Here is a 25,770-nt window from a genome sequence, read left to right as displayed (position 1 = left end):
AAATCAGCATAAAGTCAACTAATCTATACCAACTACCACTAATACATTGGAACTTACAAAACTAAACTTGTACACTTAAGTAAAGTTGGTCATCAGCTCCTACATCAACAAATTACATCAACAGCGTGTTTGGTTCGCCGTATTACCCAATCCATTACGCCCCGATTACGCGCGTATTACATTACGCCCCTAATCCGGCGTTTGGTTCGCTGTATTAGCCATTACGCGCGTATTACATTACGCCTCTAATCCCCAAATTCCCGTGTTTTACAATCCGTTCCCAAATCGTTGTATTAGCCATTACGCCCGGCCTCCCTCCCCATCTCTCTGTTTTACCCTCCCTCCCTACCCGACCCTCTCCTCTTCCGTCCTAATCATTTTCTCCTCCCATTTCCCACTGATTCCGTTGATTAATCTGTCGTCATCGTTTCTTCTCGTCTTGGCATCAAATTTCCCTTCCCCATTTCCTCCCAACACTATCTGCTCCGCACACCAAAACCCTCTCTTTTTCTCTTCAATATATTCACAAAATTGGAAATTCTAGCTTAATCCATTGAAGAAAGAGTGAAGCGTTTTTCGGGTCATCACGTAGGATCCAATATCGGGTGAGTTTTAAATTCTGACCTAAATTAATCTGCCAATTCTGACCTAAATTAATCTGCCAATGTTTTTCCCAATTGTAAATAACCCCTCTGCATGCTTTTCTCTTTACTTTTTTAAGCCTAATCGTCACCTGTTTTAGTTCCTACAAGTTATTTATGTATTGGTTATGCTTTCCATGTATATAATATCAAATCATGAATCCTCTCTGGCTTTGGCATTAATTTGATGATGTTATGCAAGGGAAATCTTGTGTAAATTTCGAACTACTGACTCTGGGGTAGTATTGGGAACTCTATTAGACTACATCATGTGAAGCTGGTTGCGTTGTTGTTTTTAAGCCTTTTTGGTAGCAGTAGTTTCTGTTTTAGAAGGGAATGAGACCTTGGTTGTGTTAGCAAGGCATTGAGCGCCCATGTTCTAGTCACCGTGTTGATAATTATGCCTGGGATAGTTCAATTTAGAGCTCTTAATGATTGATTTTGCTTGGAAGTATTGACTGTTGGATTGTTGGTACGGGGTTGTGACCGATTAATTTCTGTTGAAATTGCTATTTTATTTTATTCATTGTTGCTTATTTCATCCAGATTATTGTGTATATTGATCTTTGGTATGAGTTGGAGAAAGAATAAACAGGAAACTGTTTCCAGATTTTGCTTTTCTTTTTCTGTACAGTATAGGGGCTTGGTTTTTTCCGTATTCCATTTTTGTTATTTATGATCTCAAGTTTCATTATTTGTCCAACAAGCTCTTTGTTCGAACGGTCTTTGCCTTTGCATTATTTGCTTCATAAAATTAAGAAATTGAGTGCATGCCTATGATTTTCTGATGATACATATGACTGGATTGTGTTGTTTGCTAATGGGGATGAATTGAAGGAGAAATAGAGGCCAGTGGTTTGTTATGTATTAACTGATTGCAACTTACTACATGTATGATGTTAGGCACTGAATTTACTTAATATGGTTGGTTTTATGGATGTGCCATGACTGCTTCCAGCATTATTGAAAAACAAAAGAAAAAGGGTTTAAGCTTAGGCAGATTGTAATGAAAAGAGGACACTTGCTGGTTTATAACTCTTTTTGCGTTCTTAATTGCTGCTTTGCTTTTAAATTATACTGCTACAATTAAATTTGAAAGTTGTTAATTGATGGATTGCTTGTTGAGTGTTCTGTGTGTTGTACTCTTGGGATTTGGTGTTTATGTTTTTTGAGGGAATAGTGAGAGGTTTGATATGGCTCATGGATGATGATTGGTGTATGGTTGTGATGTGCTTTGATATACATCATTTAGCTATAGCATAATTATTTTTTTTTTAAAAAGGTTGATCCGAGCAGTTTTCCCATTACAGGTTCTTTGTTCCAACTCTTCCACATCGCAGTCGTCCCTGATTTGCTCATTACAGGTTAGTTTTCCATTGGTATTCATGGTTTTGCTTGTATTTTTCCCTGATTCCATGTCTGTATTGCTGTAGCAGCTTCTGTTGTTTCCCAAATGAATATGGTTTTGGTTATTGCTGTAGCAGCTTCTGTAGCAGCTTCTGTTTTTTGTATGTTTGTAATGCTCATTAAAGCTTTTTTTATGGTTATGGTTATTGCTGCATAATTTTATTGTTCTTTTTTGAATTTAAATTAGGTTATATGTTTTTAAATAGCATTATGCCTACAAATAATGGGCTTCAAATCACAGTTATTTGTACATGTAAATACAATACTGTTAATAATAAATTTGTACATGTAAATGAGATTAAAGTTATATATTTTTTTACAAAATGAAATTACCATTTAAAATGGTATAAAAGTTTATTAAACTTAAATCTTCAATCTTCATTTTATTTATTTTGAAATTAGAAAACCTTAACTAAACTAATCATAAATTAAAAATTTAATCAATGATCAAACTTAGAACATGCTTTATTAGATCTTAAATTTCATTATACGAAATTGTATTTAAATTTAAATTTAAATGTCCAAACTATAATGTTCAAACATTGAACATGCTTTAAGTAACTAATCAATATATTTATACGATATCATTTTAGGTCAATTAATTTGGGTGATTTTAATTAACTAATCAATATATTTACGTCAATTATACATAATATATTAAATTTTAATATAAATTTTATTAAAATAAAATTTAAATTGTTATAATTAAGATTTTATGCACGCAATACATGTTATTTAAAACAAATGTTAATTGATTCAAAACATGACTTTTCCCCTATAATAGAAATAAGGTTATCTTAATTATAAAACAAATCTTGTATATCATTTTAATATTATGGTTAATATGTTTTTTTCCATATAATGAAAATAATGTTGTCTAAATTATAAAAGATTAATTAGGCTGAAATTTATTACCTAATTCTATCTTAAATTTCAAGTTGATTACATAATACATAAAGCTTTTCTCATTCATAATATGATTTCCTTTTAATACATGTAACATGAATGTGAGCTACAACAAATAAGAAAAACCAAGTTAATTTCTTGTGGATACATGAGTGTGAAGCCTTTGAATTAAATGGAATAAGTACAAGCCGGTGAAAAAGATTTTAATATTAACTATGAATTAGTTTAAAGTTATATTTTTTTTCTTCGTGTGTTCTAAATTTGTGCTGTTTTTTTTTGATAATGTGTAATTGCAAATTCAATTCTTTGATAGTGTGTTGACCTTATAAAGTGTTGACCTTTTGAATCATGATATTAAAATAGTAATTAATATAATTTGTTTTTTTTTTGTTCTTAAGATCATTATGTCAGGTGTTCCAGAATCAAATGCTCAAGCTTCTCGAGGAAGCAAAAGAAAATGGGTTCCCGAGGAAGATGCAGCATTAGTTTCCAGCATGGTGGACCTGCACAATGTTGGAACATTTAATGCTGATACCGGGTTCAAAGCCGGTTATTTGAACGAGTTGGAAAGAATGCTACAAACGATTTTACCAAATGCAATGTTGAAGGCGAAACCTAATATTGAATCAAGGATTAGGTTACTTAAAAGGGAGTGGTCAATCGTCTACGACATGCTTAATGGCCAAAACAATAGCAGTTTTGGTTGGGACGAGCATAGGCAGCTCGTTGTTGCTGAAGATGCGGTTTGGGAGTCCTATTTAAAGGTAAGATTATTTCAAGTCTTTATTATATTATTTTTACCAAACTTACGACTAATATGATTTCCTCATTTTTTTAGAGTCACAAAGAAGCCGCCCAATTCAGATTTCGTACTTTCCCTTACTATGACCAGCTTACTACCATATACGCAAGAGATCGAGCAATTGGGAGAGATGCTCAAACAGCTGCTGATGTTCTTGAAGAAATACATGCTGATGATGTACGTACTACAGATATGAATGAAGAGAGAAACACATTCTATGACTGCGAAGCTGACGTCTCTTTAGACGACATGGATGTTTCTGGTACGGATCCGCGAGGAGATCGAGACCAAGGGGGTTCCTCATCTTCAAACAAGAGAAAGAAGAAATCTGATGCTCGTGATAATGTGTTTTCTTCATTTAATGAGGCTGCCACTTTGTTCGGGGAGAAAATCCAGGCCGTTGGCGATCAAATCAGTAGGAGTTTTGCCTCCGAGGTGGTAGTTCAGCAGAAGTCAGAACAACATATGGAAGAGAGAGCTTCAAATTTATATTCAGCCTTATGGTCAATTGAAGGTTTAACCGACGATCAGCGGTATGATGCATTGAGTAAACTTCCCGACCATCCAACTCAAATGATCGTTTTCTTTAGTTTACCTTCAGTTGCCCGATTGGAATGGGTTAGGAGATTTCTTTCTTACCATTAAATATCAATGTTCAAACTTTTTGATGTTGTAAAACTATATAACATATGGATTTTAATGTACAATTTCATTTTCATCTAACCTTTTCTTAATATAAGTTAATTATGTTTATGCATAATATAATTCTCAAGTTATATATTGATTTTAGTAAATTCATATAAGAACATTTTATTATTAAGAATTTTATGAAATTATATATCACTATATAATTATATTTAATATTAATTATTTTAAATTGTATAAATTCATATAAGAAAATTTTTATTATCAAGAATTTTATGAAATTATATATTATTATTAAATTATATGTAATAATTATTATTTTAAATTATACAAATTCATAAACTATAATCATATTAGTTATAATAATTTTAAATTTTATTAAATCATATATTTAATTAAATCATATTTAATATTAATTATTTGAAATTTTCTTTTATAGTATCATATATTATGATTTGAGTAAATTCATAGAAGAATTTTATTTATTAAGAATTTTATTAAATTATATATTTTAATTATAATATATTTAATAATAATTATGTTAATTTATATTTTACAGTATCATATATTATGATTTGAGTAAATTCATATAAGAATATTAATTTTTAAGAATTTTATTAAATTATATATTTTAATTATAATATATTTAATAATAATTATGTTTAAATATGATTAAATTATTTATTATTGATATTAATCTTATTAAAATTTAAATAACAATAACAATAATAATTTACCAAAACAAATTTATGCTAATTATTAAGAATTTTATTAAATTATATATTTTAATTAAAATATATTTAATAATAATTATGTTTAAATATGATTAAATTATTTATTATTGATAATAATAATCTTATTAAAATTTAAATAACAATAACAATAATCATTTACCAAAACAAATTTCTGCTAAGGGTATTCTAGTTATTTTAGTTTTTTCATTATGCTATTACACCTCTATTACACTCAACCAAACACAGGATTACTATTACGCCTCTATTCCATTACATTCAACCAAACAGTTGATTTGCTATTACACAGCTTTTCCATTACACCTCTATTCCATTACACCTCTAATCCAATACACCTCTAATCCAATACAGCGAACCAAACGTGCTCCAAATGTAAACTAATCTAAGTTTAAAATGAACAACACATTACATAAACTATGGTTACAAAAGAAACAAAATAAACAGCTTCAGCACAGGGCTCGGCAGCTTCTGGTCTTGGCCTGCTCTGCTTGGTCTGATGACTGGTGCATGAGCTGCATGGAGGGCCACATTCTAACACATAATTTTGTAAAAAATTGTTTGCTGTACACAGACCGGGCAGGTACAGTTACCATTGAAAAAAATAAACAGTTGTAATGAACGAACATTGTAGTGAGGGTTTTTGTTTAAAGTTCAGCTATAATATTTTATCAAGTTCTGATTTGGCTTGTTTAGGGTAACTTTCTTTTCAATTGACTGGATTGGTCTATCTTGCAATTGCGAAAGTAGGATAGTTTCCGAAATCAAAGATTGCAAAGCAAGCCGATGAGCAATATCAAACAACTATTTCCTATTCTCATTTTATGTACTTATTTTAGCCAAAATTGGGGTTAAACCATGTTCAGAAAGAATATAAAGCAACTTCCTATTAGTACATGATTAGGTAATTGATTAAACTGCAGGTCCTTCTAATCGAATATAGTCATACATAACTGCCATGAATTCATCTTTGCATCTTGTCTGAGTTAGAAAGATCGTGTTGTTCCCTCCCCGTAATCCTTTCCCTGGCACATTTATGCTATACAATCTGTACAATCCATGAATTCCATGTCTTGCTACTGCATTATCGTACCCGATTCTGTTCGTCGTAAAATGGGGACTACCATCTGGTGTGTTGATTCGAACCTATGAAAGATGATGTGAAAAGTAAAAGAGTAGCACTTATAAATGATGGGTGAGGATGTGATATTTGTTAGTGTTTATACCTGAACCTCAGCAAAGTTAGCGGCTGCCAAGGCCATTTGGAGAGTGTATTTTCCAGACTTTTTCACTTCCTGCAGTTTGAATTTGATCTTCCATGTGGTTGCCTTGGTATCGTTTCCTGTGCGCCTGTGATTGTAAATATTAGCACCAAAACCAGTTTTAAGAACAAAAACACCCTGGGAAATGTGAGTTGAAAATGGAACCTGGGAACATGAGCAAAGAACCAATCCCTGGAATAATTGCTAGCCCCAACTTTGAAGACAAGATCATGGTGAGGATAAGTATCTGAGTACCGATCCCATAATCCGTATTGTCTAAATCTGTTACGTTAAGAAACATGATTTTAAGTTAATGAAATCTGGGTGGCAAAAAGGTTTGAGCAAAAGAGCTTACTTTTCACCCTCATGGTTGAGGATCGAGTTAACAAATGTTGGATTTGGATCAGGTATGAAGAACTCGGCAGCTGTTCTGTCGGGAATCCCGATTTCCCACAATGTAGGACCACTTCTTGGAGGGTCATATATAAGTGTACCCAAGTTTTTCTTATGTCCTGCATTCAGAAATATGTATGTCTATGAATGTCTCCGATAAAACCGAGTTCAAATAGCCCAACGACCTAGGAAATTCATTAACCTGGATGGACACTGACGTTGCGGTCTAATTTATAGTTCCCGATGAAACCATGGACCCATGCATACAAGTTATATTTCCCTCGTCGGACATTTTTTATACTGAAATGACCAGCCCTGTCGGTTTGAGTCCAGAATTGATATCCCTGAAAATAAAAAAATGAAAATATTATAACCTTGTTATCTTATCTTCTTGACTGATTTAGGCTCAGTTAAAACTATTAGATACTAACCTTTCCTTCAGTTTGCCATGATCCTGCACGTCCAGGCGCTGCCAACCCCACGAAGGCAGATTTGGCCTTCATTAATTGCTTGTGCAAATATCTGAGCCGAGAAAATAAAGCAAAGATAAGCTTAGGGAATACTAAATAAATTAGATGAAGAAGAAGAAAAGACACATACTTGTCTCGCACTTGTAATTGACCACTAACTTCTCCTCGATGATCAGCATGAGGATAATCCTTTGAAGCAGCGAAACTGTAAGGCCAGCTTTTGATTTCTTTACTCAACCGCTTTTTAGCGTCCTTCCACAGTGACTTTCGGTAACGATGAGCATGATCAAAAGTTGCAGAGTTTAGATAGATCAAAACAGGGCCGAAAGCCTTTTTCCAAGCCACTCCTTCCTTGTAGAACTCGGCAATGTCCTTCCCCATGTAATGATTACTAACAAACATCTACATCATCAAAACAATCACATTAATTCAAGCTCATTATATATATTTATATATGTATGTATGTATGTATGTATGTATGTATGTTTGAGTTGGTTTGTAAGTGTAGACTTACGGAGAGAGCAGTAGGACCAACATGAGAAGTGAGGTCCTGCTTGTGCGGGCCACCAGTTCGGAACTCATCGCTGGGGGTGATCATCCAAAAGCCGACAGCGTCGTGATCCGCTATCCACCCGTGAAGCTTGTTATCTTTGCTCTCAATCGAATACTGGTACTTATCGTCAACCTCTCCTTTGAGTTTCGGATTGATTGGATTAGTCAATAAAACAGCTTCTGGGTAAGCAAGAACCTGACAGTGGCTATGTTCTCGATCTTCTCGTCTAGGCATGATCCTTTGTTGCGTGTCTGATAACGCCATGAAATGAAACCTGAATCAATATGTCACAAAAACATTCAATTGTGTTAGTTTCCTGAATGTTGAAGTCTCTAGGCATAAAAAAAAAAAAAGTTGGATCTTCCGTAATTTTTACTTGTCTTCCTTGAGCTTGAAAACGATCCTTAATTGATGAATATAAGTATGGGGAAAATATTTTCGTCGCTTGAAAATACCATACATATACACCCCTGGAACTCCTCGCCGTACTATATACCTGGAAAATTGTTAAAATCAAAGCAAAAAAAGCACCATAAATTTGGCCTTCCAAGTTCCATATTCAATCTCGGTGAATGTTTGCCGCCAACCTTTTGTCTACGGTTACAGGAGCTGAGATGTCATGGTCTTTTGTTTTGTTCCACACTCTAGTGAAGGAAAGCTCAACTAACTCATCACTTTCTGTAATGATAATGACATGTCGTGTAGCTAATCTGATTTTTTTTTAAAAAAAAAAAGTAGCGTTAATTAAAGATATTACAGATGATGTTTCATTAAATCATTAATGTAAAAATTGGCGAATTACTTACTTGTCATACATATCATGATCCCACACAATATCCCAGTACCTAAAACATATAAGGAACCAGTGAATTTCAATTTGAATCTATTTGATTGGATTTTTACTTTAAAACTGATTTTTTTTTCCTGAAATAGAAAAGTTGAAAAAATGAAACAATTTAAAACTGCATACCCTCTATTATCGTTGTCGTTTTTGGTTTCAAGCACATTATCTATTCCGTTATACTTAATTCCTAACAAATGACCAGTAGGTTTCTCGATAGTTACTTCAACAATTCCATTATTAATAATAACCTGAAAAAGTATCCATTTGGTCAATAATAATACTATGATTTCAATAATAAATGGAGAGAAAAAAAATAATTTAAGTTAACCATGCATTCCTTTTCCTTTTTTTCAAATATTTTAATTTTATTTCAAATTTTTCATGCTGCGCTACAAAAGAAAAGCAAACTTAACTATTTTTTCATCTTTATTGACATATATACTAAGCTTGGAATGACAGGAGAGGGAGAATTTGATCTTACTTTCTCATCAGTTTTTTCCAAACGGACTTTGGGAGACTTCTTGCTTTTATCTTTGAGGATTTTTCTGCAATTCAAACATAAATATATATATTTATATAAAATTTGATATTTCATGTCGATGTTTTTAATGGAGTGCATGTCAAATTTGGAGTTTGAACTTCAAACCCATGCTTCAAACCCTTATTTTGGAAAGATATAAACCAGTTTAAGAATATTTTGATACTAAAGACAAAATAGTAATGATAATAAGTAAAAACCATGCATTCACATGTTGATGTAAACCCAAAGGTACCTTAGAGGGAATTTTTTTTGCCACCCAAAAATCATTGCCATAGAAGTGTTACCAACTCTTACTAAAAGTTAGTCAGGTTTCACAATTTTGTTATGCCTTGTGCTGTAGGTCAAGTGTGAAAAAGTCATGGTGTCTAAAACCGGTAGGTCTAAAAAGATAATTGAAATAGACAAAGAAAAAGACATATATGGAACAAAAAAGAATCCAACCCGAAGTTCAACATGCAAGCAAATCCACAAATCAGCGATTTTCTTTTTTGTCTCACCTCCTCCGATGTCAGATAGTCATATTAAGCTTCCCCTAAAACTAGAGTGTGAGTCACTAATTGGGAGCAAAGTTCTCTCAGCATTATTTCCTCCGTCCACAAAACTCAAACACCAACATTCATTTACTTTCATAGCAGTAAACAGAGCAAAACAGGGCAAGAAAACATGGGAGAATGTGGAAGGAGAAGAAAGAACGAACCTGGCTGTGATTTCAGCAGAGAAAGCCGAGAAAAATAGCAATGAAAACTGAAAGATGATAATTAGCCATAAAAGAGTGTGCCTGGAGTGAGTCTGGTTTAGCACCACCTCCTTCTCCATCATTCTTAGTAGAGCAAATGATGGAACAATAAGAAGAGGGTTCAAATACTAATTGTGTAATGTGTTGCTCAGAGCCTTAAATGCAAAGAATCCCAAAAATTTGGTAATGAAATGAAAGAGAGCTTTGGGGGATCAACATAAATGGAAAGAAGTCCAACATGACAACGTTCAATGGTTCCGAAGCAAAAGGAAACAAAAGAGGAGAAATCAATGAATTTCCTGCTTAGACAAAGGGTTTCTCGTAAACACTCGCATTTTTCGTTATAAAATGTGGCAAGGGATTTCTTCTTAATGCTTTTTGAAAACGTGCAGAAGCCATAATGTTACAGTCAGCTGGACTTCATATATACCGTATACAAATATGCATGTATATACTCTGTAGCAGGCAGTCGAGTCATTTATTTTATAAATAAATAAATTGGCCATGTTGATTTAAAAAAAAAAGAAGATAAATCTTAAAAATAAACCAATTTTTAAAGTTCAACGGATTCTTTTAATTGTCTATTTTTTAATTACAGCGGTTTGATCATGGATTGGAGCTTAAGGAAGAAACTATAATGATATGATACAAGAATAGAGAGTTAAAAGTGCTTGCTTTCTTCTTAACAAAATTAAAATATAAAAAGCTTGCTTTCATTGATACAATTAGGTCCATTTATATACATCACCATCCATAGAAATATTGTTTAAAATTTTAAAAAATATAATCTTATCTAAAATTTGAACTTTAAATTTAAAACAGTATATCTACAAGAATAAAATCTCATTTATTTTATTTTGAATATTTTGACTTTACGGTTATTTTCTCATATCTTTTACAAAAAAACATGTTCTATCTACGGGAAACCATCGGAGATTTTTTGTTTCATAAATAAAATATATATAATAGGTTTTTATTAATTTAAATAATATATTTTATAATAAAAGAAATATATAATATTTTCTTTATAAAGTAAACATTTATAAATAAGGTTAAATATGGGAAATTATTAATTAATAATCATACAGAAGATGGATTCTAATCATTCAGCATATAGAAGGAGAATTTTATTTAGTTAGTGTTCGGAAGGTCATTTAATAATTAATTTTAGGTATAAATGTTTATAATTATAAAGGGATAGACATTTTTTTTATATTCATTGTAATTGGTGGATCGCATTGAATTCGATGTAAATGGAGCATTCAATTATATTTTTCAATTCTTAAGGGGTGAGATTTAGAGTAATTATACCGGTAATAAAACTCAAATTTAATTTTAAAAAATTATTTTTACAAAGTTTAAATTATAAATTTTCGAGGACAGATCAACTTATACAGTGTCAAAACTAAAGTAATTTTACACATTTATGTAACTATTTATATAATTAATATTTTTACGATCCAACTATTAAATTTATCAATATAATTGTACTTTATTTCTGTGACAGCCCAAAACTGACCCTAGTCGGGAAGTGGTTTCGGGACTGCTAAACCGAGTCACCGAAATGTTTGAATGTGATATTATTGTCTAAAATATGTGATTATGAATGTGTGGAAAATTTCAAGCTTCGATTTAGTCAATTGCATGTGAATTTAGTCCATAGGACTTATGTGAGAAAGTTTTAAAAAAATGTGATAGGGTAATTTATAAGGACCAATTTAAGCAAGGAGTGAAAATATTGGCTTTGCATGTCAAATACCCCTTTTTTATACATAGTGGCCGGCCATGATGGAGCATATATTAGACTATGTGGTAAATTTCCATAAAGTGGACATTAGTTTAAGTAAAAGAAAAGAAATGATAAAAGAAATATTAAGGATACTAAAAGAAAAAAAAAGAAGGAGGGAGGTTATCACCTTGTTCATCTTGGCCGGTTGTAGAGAGGAAGAGAGGAGGATAGCATTCGGTCATTTGAAACCTAAGGAAGGTTAGTCTTTTGTTTGGTTTTTGATAATTTTCACATTTTTGATATCATTGCTTTGTGTCCTTTAAACCCCATGGTTCAATTTTGTGAATTGATGATGATTTTGTGTTTTGCCATTGATGAGTGCTTGAGCTTTTTGATAGTTGTTGATGAAAAATGAAAGATATGTTAAAGATTAATATGTTTGTGTTGAAGTTTTTGGTGATTTTGAGTAGTTAGGGCTAAATTACAAAAATAAATTTTTGAAGGACTCAAAGGTGAAATAAATGAAATGTATGGACTTATATGGGTACTAGGAAGATTCGGCCCTTAAGGAGTGTGACCAAATTTTGTGTATTTTGTGTTTTGTGGAATAAAGACTAAATTGTGAAAGTGCGAAATATTAGGGGTAAAAATGTAATTTACCCATTTATGCGTTATTAGACTAAATTGAATGAAAATATGTTAAAACGAGATTTATTTGAATATGTTAAGATCAAGAAACCAAGAAATTGGATTTAGATCGGGGAAAATCGAAAGTAGTTGAGTAGCCGATCAATTAGTCGACGACATCCGAAGAAAGTTATAAGCAATTAGATATTAAAATTTCGGAATAAATGTTAGTTATATATGCTGAAATGGAAATATGATAAATGTATATATAGCTGAATATGATATGTGTGAATTATATGTTAAATTAAGGCTTGGTAAGCTAGCTATTAAGGTGAAATGCTAATGTTAGTATTTGATTTGGTAATAATCTGTTTGGGGACAGCAGCAGTAAGGTGATTTTGGAAAATCGCCATAATTTGTAGGAGTTGAATTAGAAGCTGAGTGAATTATGTGATTAAAGCTTGAAGAGTCTATTTTCTTACAAAAGAAACTATAAAAACAAAAGAGTTGCCGATCTTGAGATATTTGAAGTATTGTGGGTCTGAGTCAAAATGACTACTGGATTCCCTGTTCTGTTTTTAGAAAATCATTATAAATTGTACAAAAATGATTATAAGATAAAATTTATATGCTTAGACTCCTTAATTAGTCTAGTTTCAAATGAGATCAAATACAACACATTTTGAATTCTGTAAAATGAGAAATTGGATTCGTAGTGAAGAGTGGTCAGAATAGTCAAACAGTGAAACAGGGGAAACTTTAAGAAAAATCTGGTATTGATTGGCCAAGCCTAAAATTCTGAAAATTTTATGGATGGAAGATATACGAGTCTATGTTCAGGGAAAATTAACGGCAAGTGATTTGGAGTTTAGTAGCTCCAGTTATAAATAATTTAGTAACTACTGCTCAGGAAAACAGCTCGTAGTGAATATGTGATTTTGTTGTAAACATTAATGAAAATTTGCCAATGAATTATTTATGGATTATTATAAAGCTTACTATAATCTATGTGTGTGAAAGTCGGATCAATATATATATTATTCTGAAAGTAATACTTGAATAGTCGATTAATGACTATTTTAAATTTTGTTGAACTTAAGCTCAAGAGCAAAGGGGGACTAGATCCGATAAAGGGAAGGAAAAAGTAATTGAATAGCCATTGAAGTCGTTCGACGACATTTGAGGTAAGTCTTCGAGTAATGACCCTACTTGAATTATATTGAAATGATTAGTCATACTATGACGGATAGTCGAATGTGCTTAGAGACTATGTTATAAAGCCAATTGAAATCATGCTCTTTGTGTGTGGCTATTGAGCCGAAATTTGAAAGGTTTAATAAATGTTTTGTGTTTGAGCCTTAGTAATGAAGAAATGATATGGATGTGTTATGATTATTGATATATGTGTGCATGAGCACTGGAATATATCCGGGCTAAGACCCGAAGGCAATTACGCGAGTTGATATATCCGGCCTATGACCCGAAGGCAATTATGCGAGTTGATATATCCGGGCTAAGACCCGAAGGCAATTATGCAAGTTGATATATCCGGGTTAAGACCCGAAGGCAATTATGCAAGTTGATATGTCCGGGTTAAGACCCGAAGGCAAATGTGTTTGCAGCTATATCCGGTTAAATACCGAAGAGACTTGGGTTTGAATGTGAGCGCTTGGTGCTGTAATAAATTCTATTAATACGCTCGACTAAACCGAACGATAAGGTATGTTTGCATGTGCTTCAGAAAAGTCGATTAGTTTTAAATAGTCTTCGTGAAATCGACTAATGAATTTTCGGCTTTTAGAAAGGTTGATACCTTGTGTATATATGTTGATGAAGTGTGAAGTAAGTATGATTATGAGAATGTGTGTTAATAAAGTGACCTAGTTAGCTATGTGAATGTAATACTTTAGTCAAAGTCGATTTCATTACTTGAAAAATGCTTACCCGGTTGCTTTGGCTCTCTGTTTTATAGATTTTGTTCGTTAGCTAGCGGATTCGGGATCAGCGAAGTCGAAGTCATCCACACTATCAAAGCTCTTTTGGTACTCTTTTAGTTGAACTCTGGATATGGCATGTATAGGACTACCCCCTGTTGTTTAAGTACTTTTTGTGATGTATGTGTGTAAAGCCATGCGAAAATGGCTCGTAGAAGTGGAGTATGGCATTAGACCATTTGTGTTTATGTATGTATATATGGTTTCACGATGTGACTATGGTTTGGAATGGAAGTGCTGGGCAAATGATCAGCCATTGGAATGGCTAAATATGATCATATGTGGACCTATGTATGACAAAACCCTAGTTGGTCCATGGTAACCACGAAATAGGTAAAGTTTACCTTGAAAACAGATGCTGACAGCAGCAGTGGTGTGGATTTGAAAAATCACAAAAATTTGTAGGAATGGAATTAAATAGTGAATAAATTATGTAATCGAACCTTGATGAATCTATTTTCATATGAAAGTAACGAAACAATCATATGAACAGTATATTAAGAGATATTAAAGTTCTCGTGAAACAGGGCCAGAACGGTTTCTGGATCTCCTGTTTCGACTATGAAAATTTACCTTAAATTAACCAGAGATAATTAGGAGTCATACCATATATGTATAGATTCCTCTCTGAGTCTAGTTTCTATAGAAACAAACGGCATCAGTATTGGAGCCCTGTACAAGGAGATATCCAAGTCGTAATGCGCAAAGGTCAGGGTAGTCGATCCCTGTAACATGGGAGACTTTGACTAATAAACTGTACTAATTGGCCCGACCAAAAATTCTAGAAAAAAATATGTAGATGGGCATGTGAGTCTAGTTTCAGGGAAAACCACGAAACTGATTTTCGAGTTGTGAAACTCAAGATATGATTTTTAAAGCGACTATTACGCAGATTGGCAGTGTCTGGAAAATTTTTAAAAGTCTGTTAACACCTTGTGTTCGACTCCGGTGACGGTCTCGGGTTCGGGGTGTTACAATTGATTGGTATCAGAGCTATGGTTTAGTCGATTCTAGGACTACCGTAATGTGTTGGGTCTAGCTATACATGCCATTTTATGTGATTATTTGATAGTGTGGATATTTCTGACATTTGCAAATGTGTTTATTTACAGTAATGGATCCCGATCCCGACCGAGTGGTAGCTGATGATCTTGAGAGTGTAGCGCCTGCTCCCGCACAAGGGACAGCGCCGGCGGACTCTCAACCTAATGCTAGTAACCCGAATGATGAAGCTAGACAAGCTTTCTATAGTGTGATGAATGATTGGTTCAACCAATACATTCGAACTAATACGGCTGTTCCACAACCTCCATTCCCGACAAACACCACCCCCGCACCTACAATACCTCCGGTAACTGACCAAATAAGGTCAAATAAGCCCCCAGTTGACAGGATCTGAAAACATGGGGCTACTGAATTTAAAGCTACGGATAGCGACGATGCCGAGCAAGCTGAATTTTGGTTGGACAATACTATCCGGGTACTCGATGAGCTATCTTGTACACCCGATGAATGCCTAAAGTGTGCTATCTCCTTGCTACGTGATTCTGCCTACTATTGGTGGAGTACTCTGACTTCTGTTGTGCCCCGGGAGCAAGTAACTTGGGAGTTTTTCCAAACTGAGTTTCGGAAAAAGTATATCAGTCAGAGATTTGTTGATCAAAAACGGAAGGAATTTCTTGAGCTTAAGCAAGGTTCTATGTCAGTTACTGATTACGAGCGAAAATTTGTTAGACTTAGTAGATACGCTCGGGAATGTGTTTCGTCTGAGGCTGTCATGTGTAAACGCTTCGAAGATGGGCTGAATGAAGATATAAAAATGTTCGTTGGCATTCTTGAAATACGAGAGTTCGTAGTACTTGTCGAGCGAGCTTGTAAAGCCGAAGAGCTTAGAAAGGAAAAACAAAAAGTTGATGTGGGAACTGGGGAGTTTCGTAAAAGATCCTCGGGAAAGTCTCTTCAACAGGCATCGAAGAAATTTCGAGATGAGGTGGGCCGGTCTAGAGGCACTTCGGGCCTTTTTAGACGAGATCGTGATCGACCCCCTGTGGGTACACGAGGCACTTCGGTCGCCAGTGTTGGGAATGAACGTCGAGACAGAACGGAATGTCGACATTGCGGTAAATGGCATTCGGGGAGTTGTAGATTCCATGACCGCTCCTGTTACAAGTGCGGATCAGTGGACCACTTCATTAAAGATTGCCCGAGGCTGTCTGAACAGAATGTAAATCAGAGTGGGAAACCGGGTGCTACCACTGCTCGAGGTAGACCATCTAGAAATACGGGCAATGCTAGTGGTGGCCAGAGAGGATCTAGAGATGCTACGAACAGATCCGAGGCTCGTGCACCTGCTAGAGCATATGCTATACGTGCCCGCGAGGATGCTTCTTCGCCTGATGTTATTACCGGTACTTTTACTCTCTTTGATACTAATATAATTGCTTTGATTGACCCCGGTTCTACTCATTCTTACATATGTGAAACCTTAGCATCCAGTAAGACTTTACCTATTGAGTCTACTGAGTTTGTAATTCGGGTGTCAAATCCCTTGGGTCGTTACGTGCTTGTCGACAAAGTGTGTAAGAAATGTCCCCTAGCAATTCGAGGTTCCTGTTTTCCGGCGGACTTGATGCTTTTGCCGTTTGATGAATTTGATGTTATTCTCGGGTTGGATTGGTTGACCGTGCATGATGCGGTTGTGAATTGCAAAAGCAAGACTATTGATTTGAGGTGCGCAAATAACAAAGTAATCCGAGTTGAGTCTACGGACTTGGATGGGTTGCCAGCTGTAATATCCTCAATGTTGGCCCAGAAATATGTAAGAAAAGGGTGCGAAGCATACCTTGCGTATGTACTGGATGACCAAGAATTAGAAAGGAAACCTGAATCTGTGCCGGTGGTTTGTGAATACCCGGATGTTTTTCCTGAAGGATTGCCGGGTTTACCACCTGTTCGGGAGATAGAGTTTGGTATTGAGCTTGTACCTGGGACTACGCCGATTTCGATAGCTCCGTATCGTATGGCACCAACTGAGTTAAAAGAGTTGAAAGCTCAGCTGCAAGAATTGACGGATAGAGGTTTCACTCGGCCAAGTTTCTCACCTTAGGGTGCACCAGTATTGTTCGTGAAAAAGAAGGACGGAACCATGAGGTTGTGCATTGACTATCGTCAACTGAATAAAGTGACGATAAAGAATAAATATCCATTACCGCGTATTGATGATTTGTTTGATCAACTAAATGGGGCCTCAGTGTTCTCAAAATAGATTTGAGATCGGGTTATTATCAGTTGCGGATTCGAGATTCGGACGTACCCAAAACTGCTTTCAGAACGAGGTACGGTCACTACGAATTCTTAGTGATGCCGTTTGGGCTCACTAATGCCCCTGCAGTATTTATGGATTTGATGAATCGGATCTTCAGACCATATTTGGATCGGTTCGTAGTTGTGTTCATTGATGACATCTTGGTCTATTCAAGAGATGAGACCGAACATGCTGAGCACCTGAGACTAGTGTTGCAAATTTTACGGGATAAGCAGTTATATGCTAAGTTCAGTAAGTGTGAGTTCTGGTTAAGAGAGGTTAGCTTCTTGGGTCATGTGGTATCCGCATCGGGTATTCGAGTTGACCCGAACAAAATTTTAGCCATACTTAACTGGAAACCTCCGAGAAATATTACTGAGGTTCGGAGCTTTTTGGGGCTCACCGGTTATTACCGACGATTTGTCAAAGGTTTCTCGATGATAGCCACACCAATGTCGAAGCTACTTCAAAAGGATGTTAAGTTCGAATGGACGGAGAAGTGTCAGAAAAGTTTCGATCAACTGAAAACTCATTTGACTGAAGCTCCAATTCTAGTGCAACCCGAATCAGGCAAGGAGTTTGTCATTTATAGTGACGCATCCCTACTTGGGTTGGGTTGCGTGTTGATGCAAGAAGGTCGAGTGGTGGCCTATGCGTCGAGACAATTAAAGCCACATGAGAAAAATTATCCGACCCATGATCTCGAACTAGCTGCCATCGTATTTGCTTTAAAAATATGGCGACATTACTTATTTGGTGAAAAGTGCCATGTATTTTCGGATCACAAAAGTCTCAAATATTTGATGACTCAGAGAGACTTAAATCTGCGACAAAGACGTTGGCTTGAGTTGTTGAAAGATTACGAGCTTGTCATTGATTACCACCCGGGAAAGGCTAATGTGGTTGCGGACGCCTTAAGCCAGAAATCATTGTTTGCTTTACGAGCGATGAATGTACACTTGTCTGTTCTACCCGACAATGTGTTAGTAGCTGAATTAAAAGCCAAACCATTATTGATTCATCAAATTCGTGAAGCCCAGAAAGTTGATGATGAATTGGTTGCAAAACGGGCTGAGTGTGTTTCGAACAAGGAATCGGAGTTTCAAATTGATGGTGATGATTGTTTGAGGTTCAGAAGTCGTTTATGTGTTCCAAGGAATTCGGAACTCATTTCGATGATTCTGAACGAAGCCCATTGTAGCCGAATGTCAATTCACCCGGGGAGTACAAAAATGTACAACGATTTGAAACATCAGTTTTGGTGGCATGGTATGAAACGAGACATCTCCGACTTTGTTTCGAGATGTTTAATATGTCAACAAGTGAAAGCGGAACATCAAGTGCCTTCAGGACTACTTCAGCCGATCATGATACCCGAGTGGAAATGGGATCGAGTCACAATGGACCTTGTGTCCGGACTGCCATTGTCAGCAAGTAAGAAAGATGCGATTTGGGTTGTTGTCGATAGACTAACTAAGTTGGCTCACTTTATCCCCGTGCGTACGGATTTTTCATTGGATAAACTAGCTGAATTGTATGTTTCTCAGATTGTGAGATTACACGGGGTACCGATTTCTATTGTGTCGGATAGAGATCCGAGATTCACCTCGCGATTTTGGAAGAAATTGCAAGAAGCTTTGGGTACCAAGCTGCATTTTAGCACCGCTTTTCATCCACAAACCGATGGTCAATCCGAGCGGATAATTCAGATACTTGAGGATATGTTGAGATGTTGCATCCTCGAGTTCAGTAGTTCATGGGAACAGTATTTATCTTTGATTGAATTCGCTTACAACAATAGTTTTCAATCAAGTATTAAGATGGCACCTTACGAGGCTTTGTACGGTCGTAAATGCCGTACACCATTGTTTTGGACCGAGCTCGGTGAAAGTAAAATTTTCGGAGTTGATTTGATTAAAGATGCCGAGCAGAAAGTAAAGGTAATCCGTGAAAGTCTGAAGGTAGCCACAGATCGTCAAAAGTCGTATGCGGATTTGAAAAGAAAAGACATTGAATATCATGTTGGAGATAAAGTGTTTCTTAAAGTTTCGCCTTGGAAAAAGGTACTCAGATTCGGCCGTAAGGGCAAATTGAGTCCGAGGTTCATTGGGCCGTATGAAATATCCGAAAGAATTGGTCCAGTGGCATATAGATTGATTTTACCCCCTGAACTTAAAAGGATTCACAACGTTTTTCATGTTTCGATGCTTCGATGTTATAGATCCGATCCGTCACATGTGATTAATCCCTCGGAAGTTGAAATTCAATCTGACTTGAGTTATGAAGAAGAACCGATTCGTATCCTAGCTCGTGAAGTGAAAGAGTTGCGAAACAGAAGGGTTCCGTTAGTTAAGGTGTTATGGCTCAAACACGGGATCGAGGAAGCTACTTGGGAAGCTGAGAGCTCGATGAAAGAACGATACCCAAACCTATTCACCGGTAAGATTTTCGGGGACGAAAATTTCTTAAGTGGGGGAGAGTTGTGACAGCCCAAAACTGACCCTAGTCGGGAAGTGGTTTCGGGACTGCTAAACCGAGTCACCGAAATGTTTGAATGTGATATTATTGTCTAAAATATGTGATTATGAATGTGTGGAAAATTTCAAGTTTCGATTTAGTCAATTGCATGTGAATTTAGTCCATAGGACTTATGTGAGAAAGTTTTAAAAAAATGTGATAGGGTAATTTATAAGGACCAATTTAAGCAAGGAGTGAAAATATTGGCTTTGCATGTCAAATACCCCTTTTTTATACATAGTGGCCGGCCATGATGGAGCATATATTAGACTATGTGGTAAATTTCCATGAAGTGGACATTAGTTTAAGTAAAAGAAAAGAAATGATAAAAGAAATATTAAGGATACTAAAAGAAAAAAAAAGAAGGAGGGAGGTTATCACCTTGTTCATCTTGGCCGGTTGTAGAGAGGAAGAGAGGAGGATAGCATTCGGTCATTTGAAACCTAAGGAAGGTTAGTATTTTGTTTGGTTTTTGATAATTTTCACATTTTTGATATCATTGCTTTGTGTTCTTTAAACCCCATGGTTCAATTTTGTGAATTGATGATGATTTTGTGTTTTGCCACTGATGAGTGCTTGAGCTTTTTGATAGTTGTTGATGAAAAATGAAAGATATGTTAAAGATTAATATGTTTGTGTTGAAGTTTTTGGTGATTTTGAGTAGTTAGGGCTAAATTACAAAAATAAATTTTTGAAGGACTCAAAGGTGAAATAAATGAAATGTATGGACTTATATGGGTACTAGGAAGATTCGGCCCTTAAGGAGTGTGACCAAATTTTGTGTATTTTGTGTTTTGTGGAATAAAGACTAAATTGTGAAAGTGTGAAATATTAGGGGTAAAAATGTAATTTACCCATTTATGCGTTATTAGACTAAATTGAATGAAAATATGTTAAAACGAGATTTATTTGAATATGTTAAGATCAAGAAACCAAGAAATTGGATTTAGATCGGGGAAAATCGAAAGTAGTTGAGTAGCCGATCAATTAGTCGACGACATCCGAAGAAAGTTATAAGCAATTAGATATTAAAATTTCGGAATAAATGTTAGTTATATATGCTGAAATGGAAATATGATAAATGTATATATAGCTGAATATGATATGTGTGAATTATATGTTAAATTAAGGCTTGGTAAGCTAGCTATTAAGGTGAAATGCTAATGTTAGTATTTGATTTGGTAATAATCTGTTTGGGGACAGCAGCAGTAAGGTGATTTTGGAAAATCGCCATAATTTGTAGGAGTTGAATTAGAAGTTGAGTGAATTATGTCATTAAAGCTTGAAGAGACTATTTTCTTACAAAAGAAACTATAAAAACAAAAGAGTTACCGATCTTGAGATATTTGAAGTATTGTGGGGCTGAGTCAAAATGACTACTGGATTCCCTGTTCTGTTTTTAGAAAATCATTATAAATTGTACAAAAATGATTATAAGATAAAATTTATATGCTTAGACTCCTTAATTAGTCTAGTTTCAAATGAGATCAAATACAACACATTTTGAATTCTGTAAAATGAGAAATTGGATTCGTAGTGAAGAGTGGTCAGAATAGTCAAACAGTGAAACAGGGGAAACTTTAAGAAAAATCTGGTATTGATTGGCCAAGCCTAAAATTCTGAAAATTTTATGTCTGGAAGATATACGAGTCTATATTCAGGGAAAATTAACGGCAAGTGATTTGGAGTTTAGTAGCTCCAGTTATAAATAATTTAGTAACTACTGCTCAGGAAAACAGCTCGTAGTGAATATGTGATTTTGTTGTAAACATTAATGAAAATTTGCCAATGAATTATTTATGGATTATTATAAAGCTTACTATAATCTATGTGTGTGAAAGTCGGATCAATATATATATTATTCTGAAAGTAATACTTGAATAGTCGATTAATGACTATTTTAAATTTTGTTGAACTTAAGCTCAAGAGCAAAGGGGAACTAGATCCGGTAAAGGGAAGGAAAAAGTAATTGAATAGCCATTGAAGTCGTTCGACGACATTTGAGGTAAGTCTTCGAGTAATGACCCTACTTGAATTATATTGAAATGATTAGTCATACTATGACGGATAGTCGAATGTGCTTAGAGACTATGTTATAAAGCCAATTGAAATCATGCTCTTTGTGTGTGGCTATTGAGCCGAAATTTGAAAGGTTTAATAAATGTTTTGTGTTTGAGCCTTAGTAACGAAGAAATGATATGGATGTGTTATGATTATTGATATATGTGTGCATGAGCACTGGAATATATCCGGGCTAAGACCCGAAGGCAATTACGCGAGTTGATATATCCGGCCTATGACCCGAAGGCAATTATGCGAGTTGATATATCCGGGCTAAGACCCGAAGGCAATTATGCAAGTTGATATATCCGGGTTAAGACCCGAAGGCAATTATGCAAGTTGATATGTCCGGGTTAAGACCCGAAGGCAAATGTGTTTGCGTCTATATCCGGTTAAATACCGAAGAGACTTGGGTTTGAATGTGAGCGCTTGGTGCTGTAATAAATTCTATTAATACGCTCGACTAAACCGAACGATAAGGTATGTTTGCATGTGCTTCAGAAAAGTCGATTAGTTTTAAATAGTCTTCGTGAAATCGACTAATGAATTTTCGGCTTTTAGAAAGGTTGATACCTTGTGTATATATGTTGATGAAGTGTGAAGTAAGTATGATTATGAGAATGTGTGTTAATAAAGTGACTTAGTTAGCTATGTGAATGTAATACTTTAGTCAAAGCCGATTTCATTACTTGAAACTTACTAAGCTTAAAATGCTTACCCGGTTGCTTTGGCTCTCTGTTTTATAGATTTTGTTCGTTAGCTAGCGGATTCGGGATCAGCGAAGTCGAAGTCATCCACACTATCAAAGCTCTTTTGGTACTCTTTTAGTTGAACTCTGGATATGGCATGTATAGGACTACCCCTGTTGTTTAAGTACTTTTTGTGATGTATGTGTGTAAAGCCATGCGAAAATGGCTCGTAGAAGTGGAGTATGGCATTAGACCATTTGTGTTTATGTATGTATATATGGTTTCACGATGTGACTATGGTTTGGAATGGAAGTGTTGGGCAAATGATCAGCCATTGGAATGGCTAAATATGATCATATGTGGACCTATGTATGACAAACCCTAGTTGGTCCATGGTAACCACGAAATAGGTAAAGTTTACCTTGAAAACAGATGCTGACAGCAGCAGTGGTGTGGATTTGAAAAATCACAAAAATTTGTAGGAATGGAATTAAATAGTGAATAAATTATGTAATCGAACCTTGATGAATCTATTTTCATATGAAAGTAACGAAACAATCATATGAATAGTATATTAAGAGATATTAAAGTTCTCGTGAAACAGGGCCAGAACGGTTTCTGGATCTCCTGTTTCGACTATGAAAATTTACCTTAAATTAACCAGAGATAATTAGGAGTCATACCATATATGTATAGGTTCCTCTCTGAGTCTAGTTTCTATAGAAACAAACGGCATCAGTATTGGAGCCCTGTACAAGGAGATATCCAAGTCGTAATGCGCAAAGGTCAGGGTAGTCGATCCCTGTAACATGGGAGACTTTGACTAATAAACTATACTAATTGGCCCGACCAAAAATTGTAACACCCCGAACCCGAGACCGACACCGGGGTCGAACACGAGGTGTTAACAGACTATAACCCCTTATAAAGATATTTTCCAGACACTGCCTAATCTGCATACTTATCGCTTTAAAAATCATATCTTGAGTTTCACAACTCGAAAATCAGTTTCATGATTTTTCCCTGAAACTAGACTCATATTCCCATCTACATGTTTTTTACTAGAATTTTTGGTTGGGCCAATTAGTACAGTTTATTAGTCAAATTCTCCCAAGTTACTGGGGTCGACTACACTGACCTTTGCACGTTACGACCTGGATATGTCCCTGTACAGAACTTCAATGCTGATGCCGTTTGTTTCTATAGAAACTAGACTCAGAGAGGAATCTATACATATATAGCATGACTCCTAATTATCTCTGGTTAATTTATAATGAATTTCCAAAGTCGGAGCAGGGAATCCAGAAACCGTTCTGGCCCTGTCCCACGAGAACCTGATTATCTCTTAACATACTGTCCATATGATCCTTTCGTTACTTCTATATGAAAATAGACTCATCGAGCTTCGATTACATAATTTATTCATCAATCAATTCCATTCCTACTATTTTTAGTGATTTTTCAATCTCATGTCACTGCTGCTGCCAGCATCTGTTACGAAAGCAACTATGCCCACTTCGTGTTTACTCCTTGATCTAACTAATAATTCATCATGCATATCACAAATTATGATCATGACTAACCATGCCAAAGGCTAATCATTTTCAAACTTTCCCCTACTACACTATTGCCATATCATGAATTTTAACACCAAAATAATCAACCATGACGTATGCCATAAAAAGGTCGAATTATCAAGATTTGCGACCTAACGTATGAATCCAAACCCAACCGAACATTTATGCCATTTTCGCATGGCTAAAAGTTTACATACCAAAGTTCAAACACAACATAATAGCCTATACATGCCGAAATGTTCTCCTAAGCCGACTAAAAAGAAAGTACCAAAACTTGCTATCCGGTGTGATGACTTCGATGACGGCCCGACCACGCAAAAAGAGATGTGTCCAAGAAACCTAGAATAGGTGACAAGGAAACACCGAGTGAGTTTATAACTCAGTAAGTCATAAGCTATGCACTACCATCCATCAATAACATTATCACAAGAGAAAACAAAATGGAACGAGGCTAATTACTCCATCCATTCCGAACCATACCATAGTTCCTCCAACCTATCGGTTCAATTTCATACCAATTTATGCATTCACAATCCACATACTCATCAATAGGATATTCGAGGCATTTTCATAAATCATTTTATTTTCGTTACAAACATACAACTAAACGGCCTTTCACCCATTCTACGATAAATTTTATGTACGTGACTTCAAGTATATTTGTCACATAGGTTCAAACTTACCAAGCTCAACACCAAGTATAGACATAGCACCTATTAGCCATGAACTCAAGACACTTACCCGATCCGCTGTCCATGATCGACTCAATAGTGTCGCACACATAGTGTCCATAATGATTCAAGGATGTATATTAAGTCCGCACACTCAGTGCTATATAGTCAACTCGCACACTTAGTGCTACATAATCAAACTCGCACACTTAGTGCTACATAGTCAATTCGCACACTTAGTGCAACATAGTCAATTCGCACACTTAGTGCTACATAGTCCAACTCGCACACTTAGTGCTGTACAATTTAAACCGGCACACTTAGCGCCAATCTCCTGGTCATAAATGGTTATACCCGCACATTTAGTGCCGAGATCAACAACTCAACACATCTCACCTCTTTTCTTTTCATTCAACAATTTCATCATCACATACATACATGTATATATATATATATATTTATTCATCCCATTCGGCATCATTACATAGATGTTATGACCATTTGAATTAATACCAAGTATATGCTTAATGACTTACTTTATGTTGGGTAAAATAATTCCGAGTCGGCTACTCGATGACCTTCGATTTCCCCTTGTTGGACGCCTCTCCTTTAGGTTCTTGAGCTTAAATAAATAAATCAACTAGTTTAATTA

The 25,770-nt window shown here is 35.3% G+C and overlaps 1 protein-coding gene and 1 long non-coding RNA gene across 2 annotated transcripts; one reads left to right on the top strand and one right to left on the bottom strand.

The window, feature by feature from the left end:
* The first annotated feature begins 259 nt into the window (after nucleotides 1-259).
* LOC121210843 (uncharacterized) lies at nucleotides 260-3,851 on the top strand. The gene is made up of 3 exons (XR_005906061.1): nucleotides 260-605; nucleotides 1,952-2,005; nucleotides 3,793-3,851. It is a non-coding gene; the product is annotated as an uncharacterized lncRNA (long non-coding RNA).
* Nucleotides 3,852-5,946: 2,095 nt separating this feature from the next.
* LOC107942251 (probable rhamnogalacturonate lyase B) lies at nucleotides 5,947-10,595 on the bottom strand. The gene is made up of 14 exons (XM_041084065.1): nucleotides 9,911-10,595; nucleotides 9,154-9,217; nucleotides 8,799-8,920; nucleotides 8,635-8,673; nucleotides 8,416-8,538; nucleotides 8,205-8,324; nucleotides 7,790-8,102; nucleotides 7,406-7,677; nucleotides 7,237-7,327; nucleotides 7,008-7,149; nucleotides 6,768-6,924; nucleotides 6,578-6,694; nucleotides 6,377-6,500; nucleotides 5,947-6,296 (listed from the first exon to the last, which is right to left on the bottom strand). The coding sequence occupies exons 1-14, from the start codon at nucleotides 10,030-10,032 to the stop codon at nucleotides 6,063-6,065; spliced, it is 2,040 nt and encodes a 679-aa protein (XP_040939999.1). The 5' UTR covers nucleotides 10,033-10,595; the 3' UTR covers nucleotides 5,947-6,062.
* Nucleotides 10,596-25,770: the final 15,175 nt, after the last annotated feature.

This window comes from Gossypium hirsutum, chromosome A12 (genome assembly GCF_007990345.1).
Source record: "Gossypium hirsutum isolate 1008001.06 chromosome A12, Gossypium_hirsutum_v2.1, whole genome shotgun sequence".
Classification (NCBI taxonomy): Eukaryota; Viridiplantae; Streptophyta; class Magnoliopsida; order Malvales; family Malvaceae; genus Gossypium; species Gossypium hirsutum.
This window is presented reverse-complemented; position numbering and strand designations above follow the sequence as displayed.

What these genes read in the sequence shown, in the direction of transcription:
- LOC107942251 (XM_041084065.1), bottom strand. Translation starts at nt 10,032, where the DNA reads ATGATGGAGAAGGAGGTGGTGCTAAACCAGACTCACTCCAGGCACACT. An exon ending in GATCATGATATGTATGACAA is followed by an intron (nt 8,539 to 8,634) that starts GTAAGTAATTCG and finishes AAAAAAAATCAG; the next exon opens with ATTAGCTACACGACATGTCA. An exon ending in CTCAACCATGAGGGTGAAAA is followed by an intron (nt 6,695 to 6,767) that starts GTAAGCTCTTTT and finishes TTAACGTAACAG; the next exon opens with ATTTAGACAATACGGATTAT.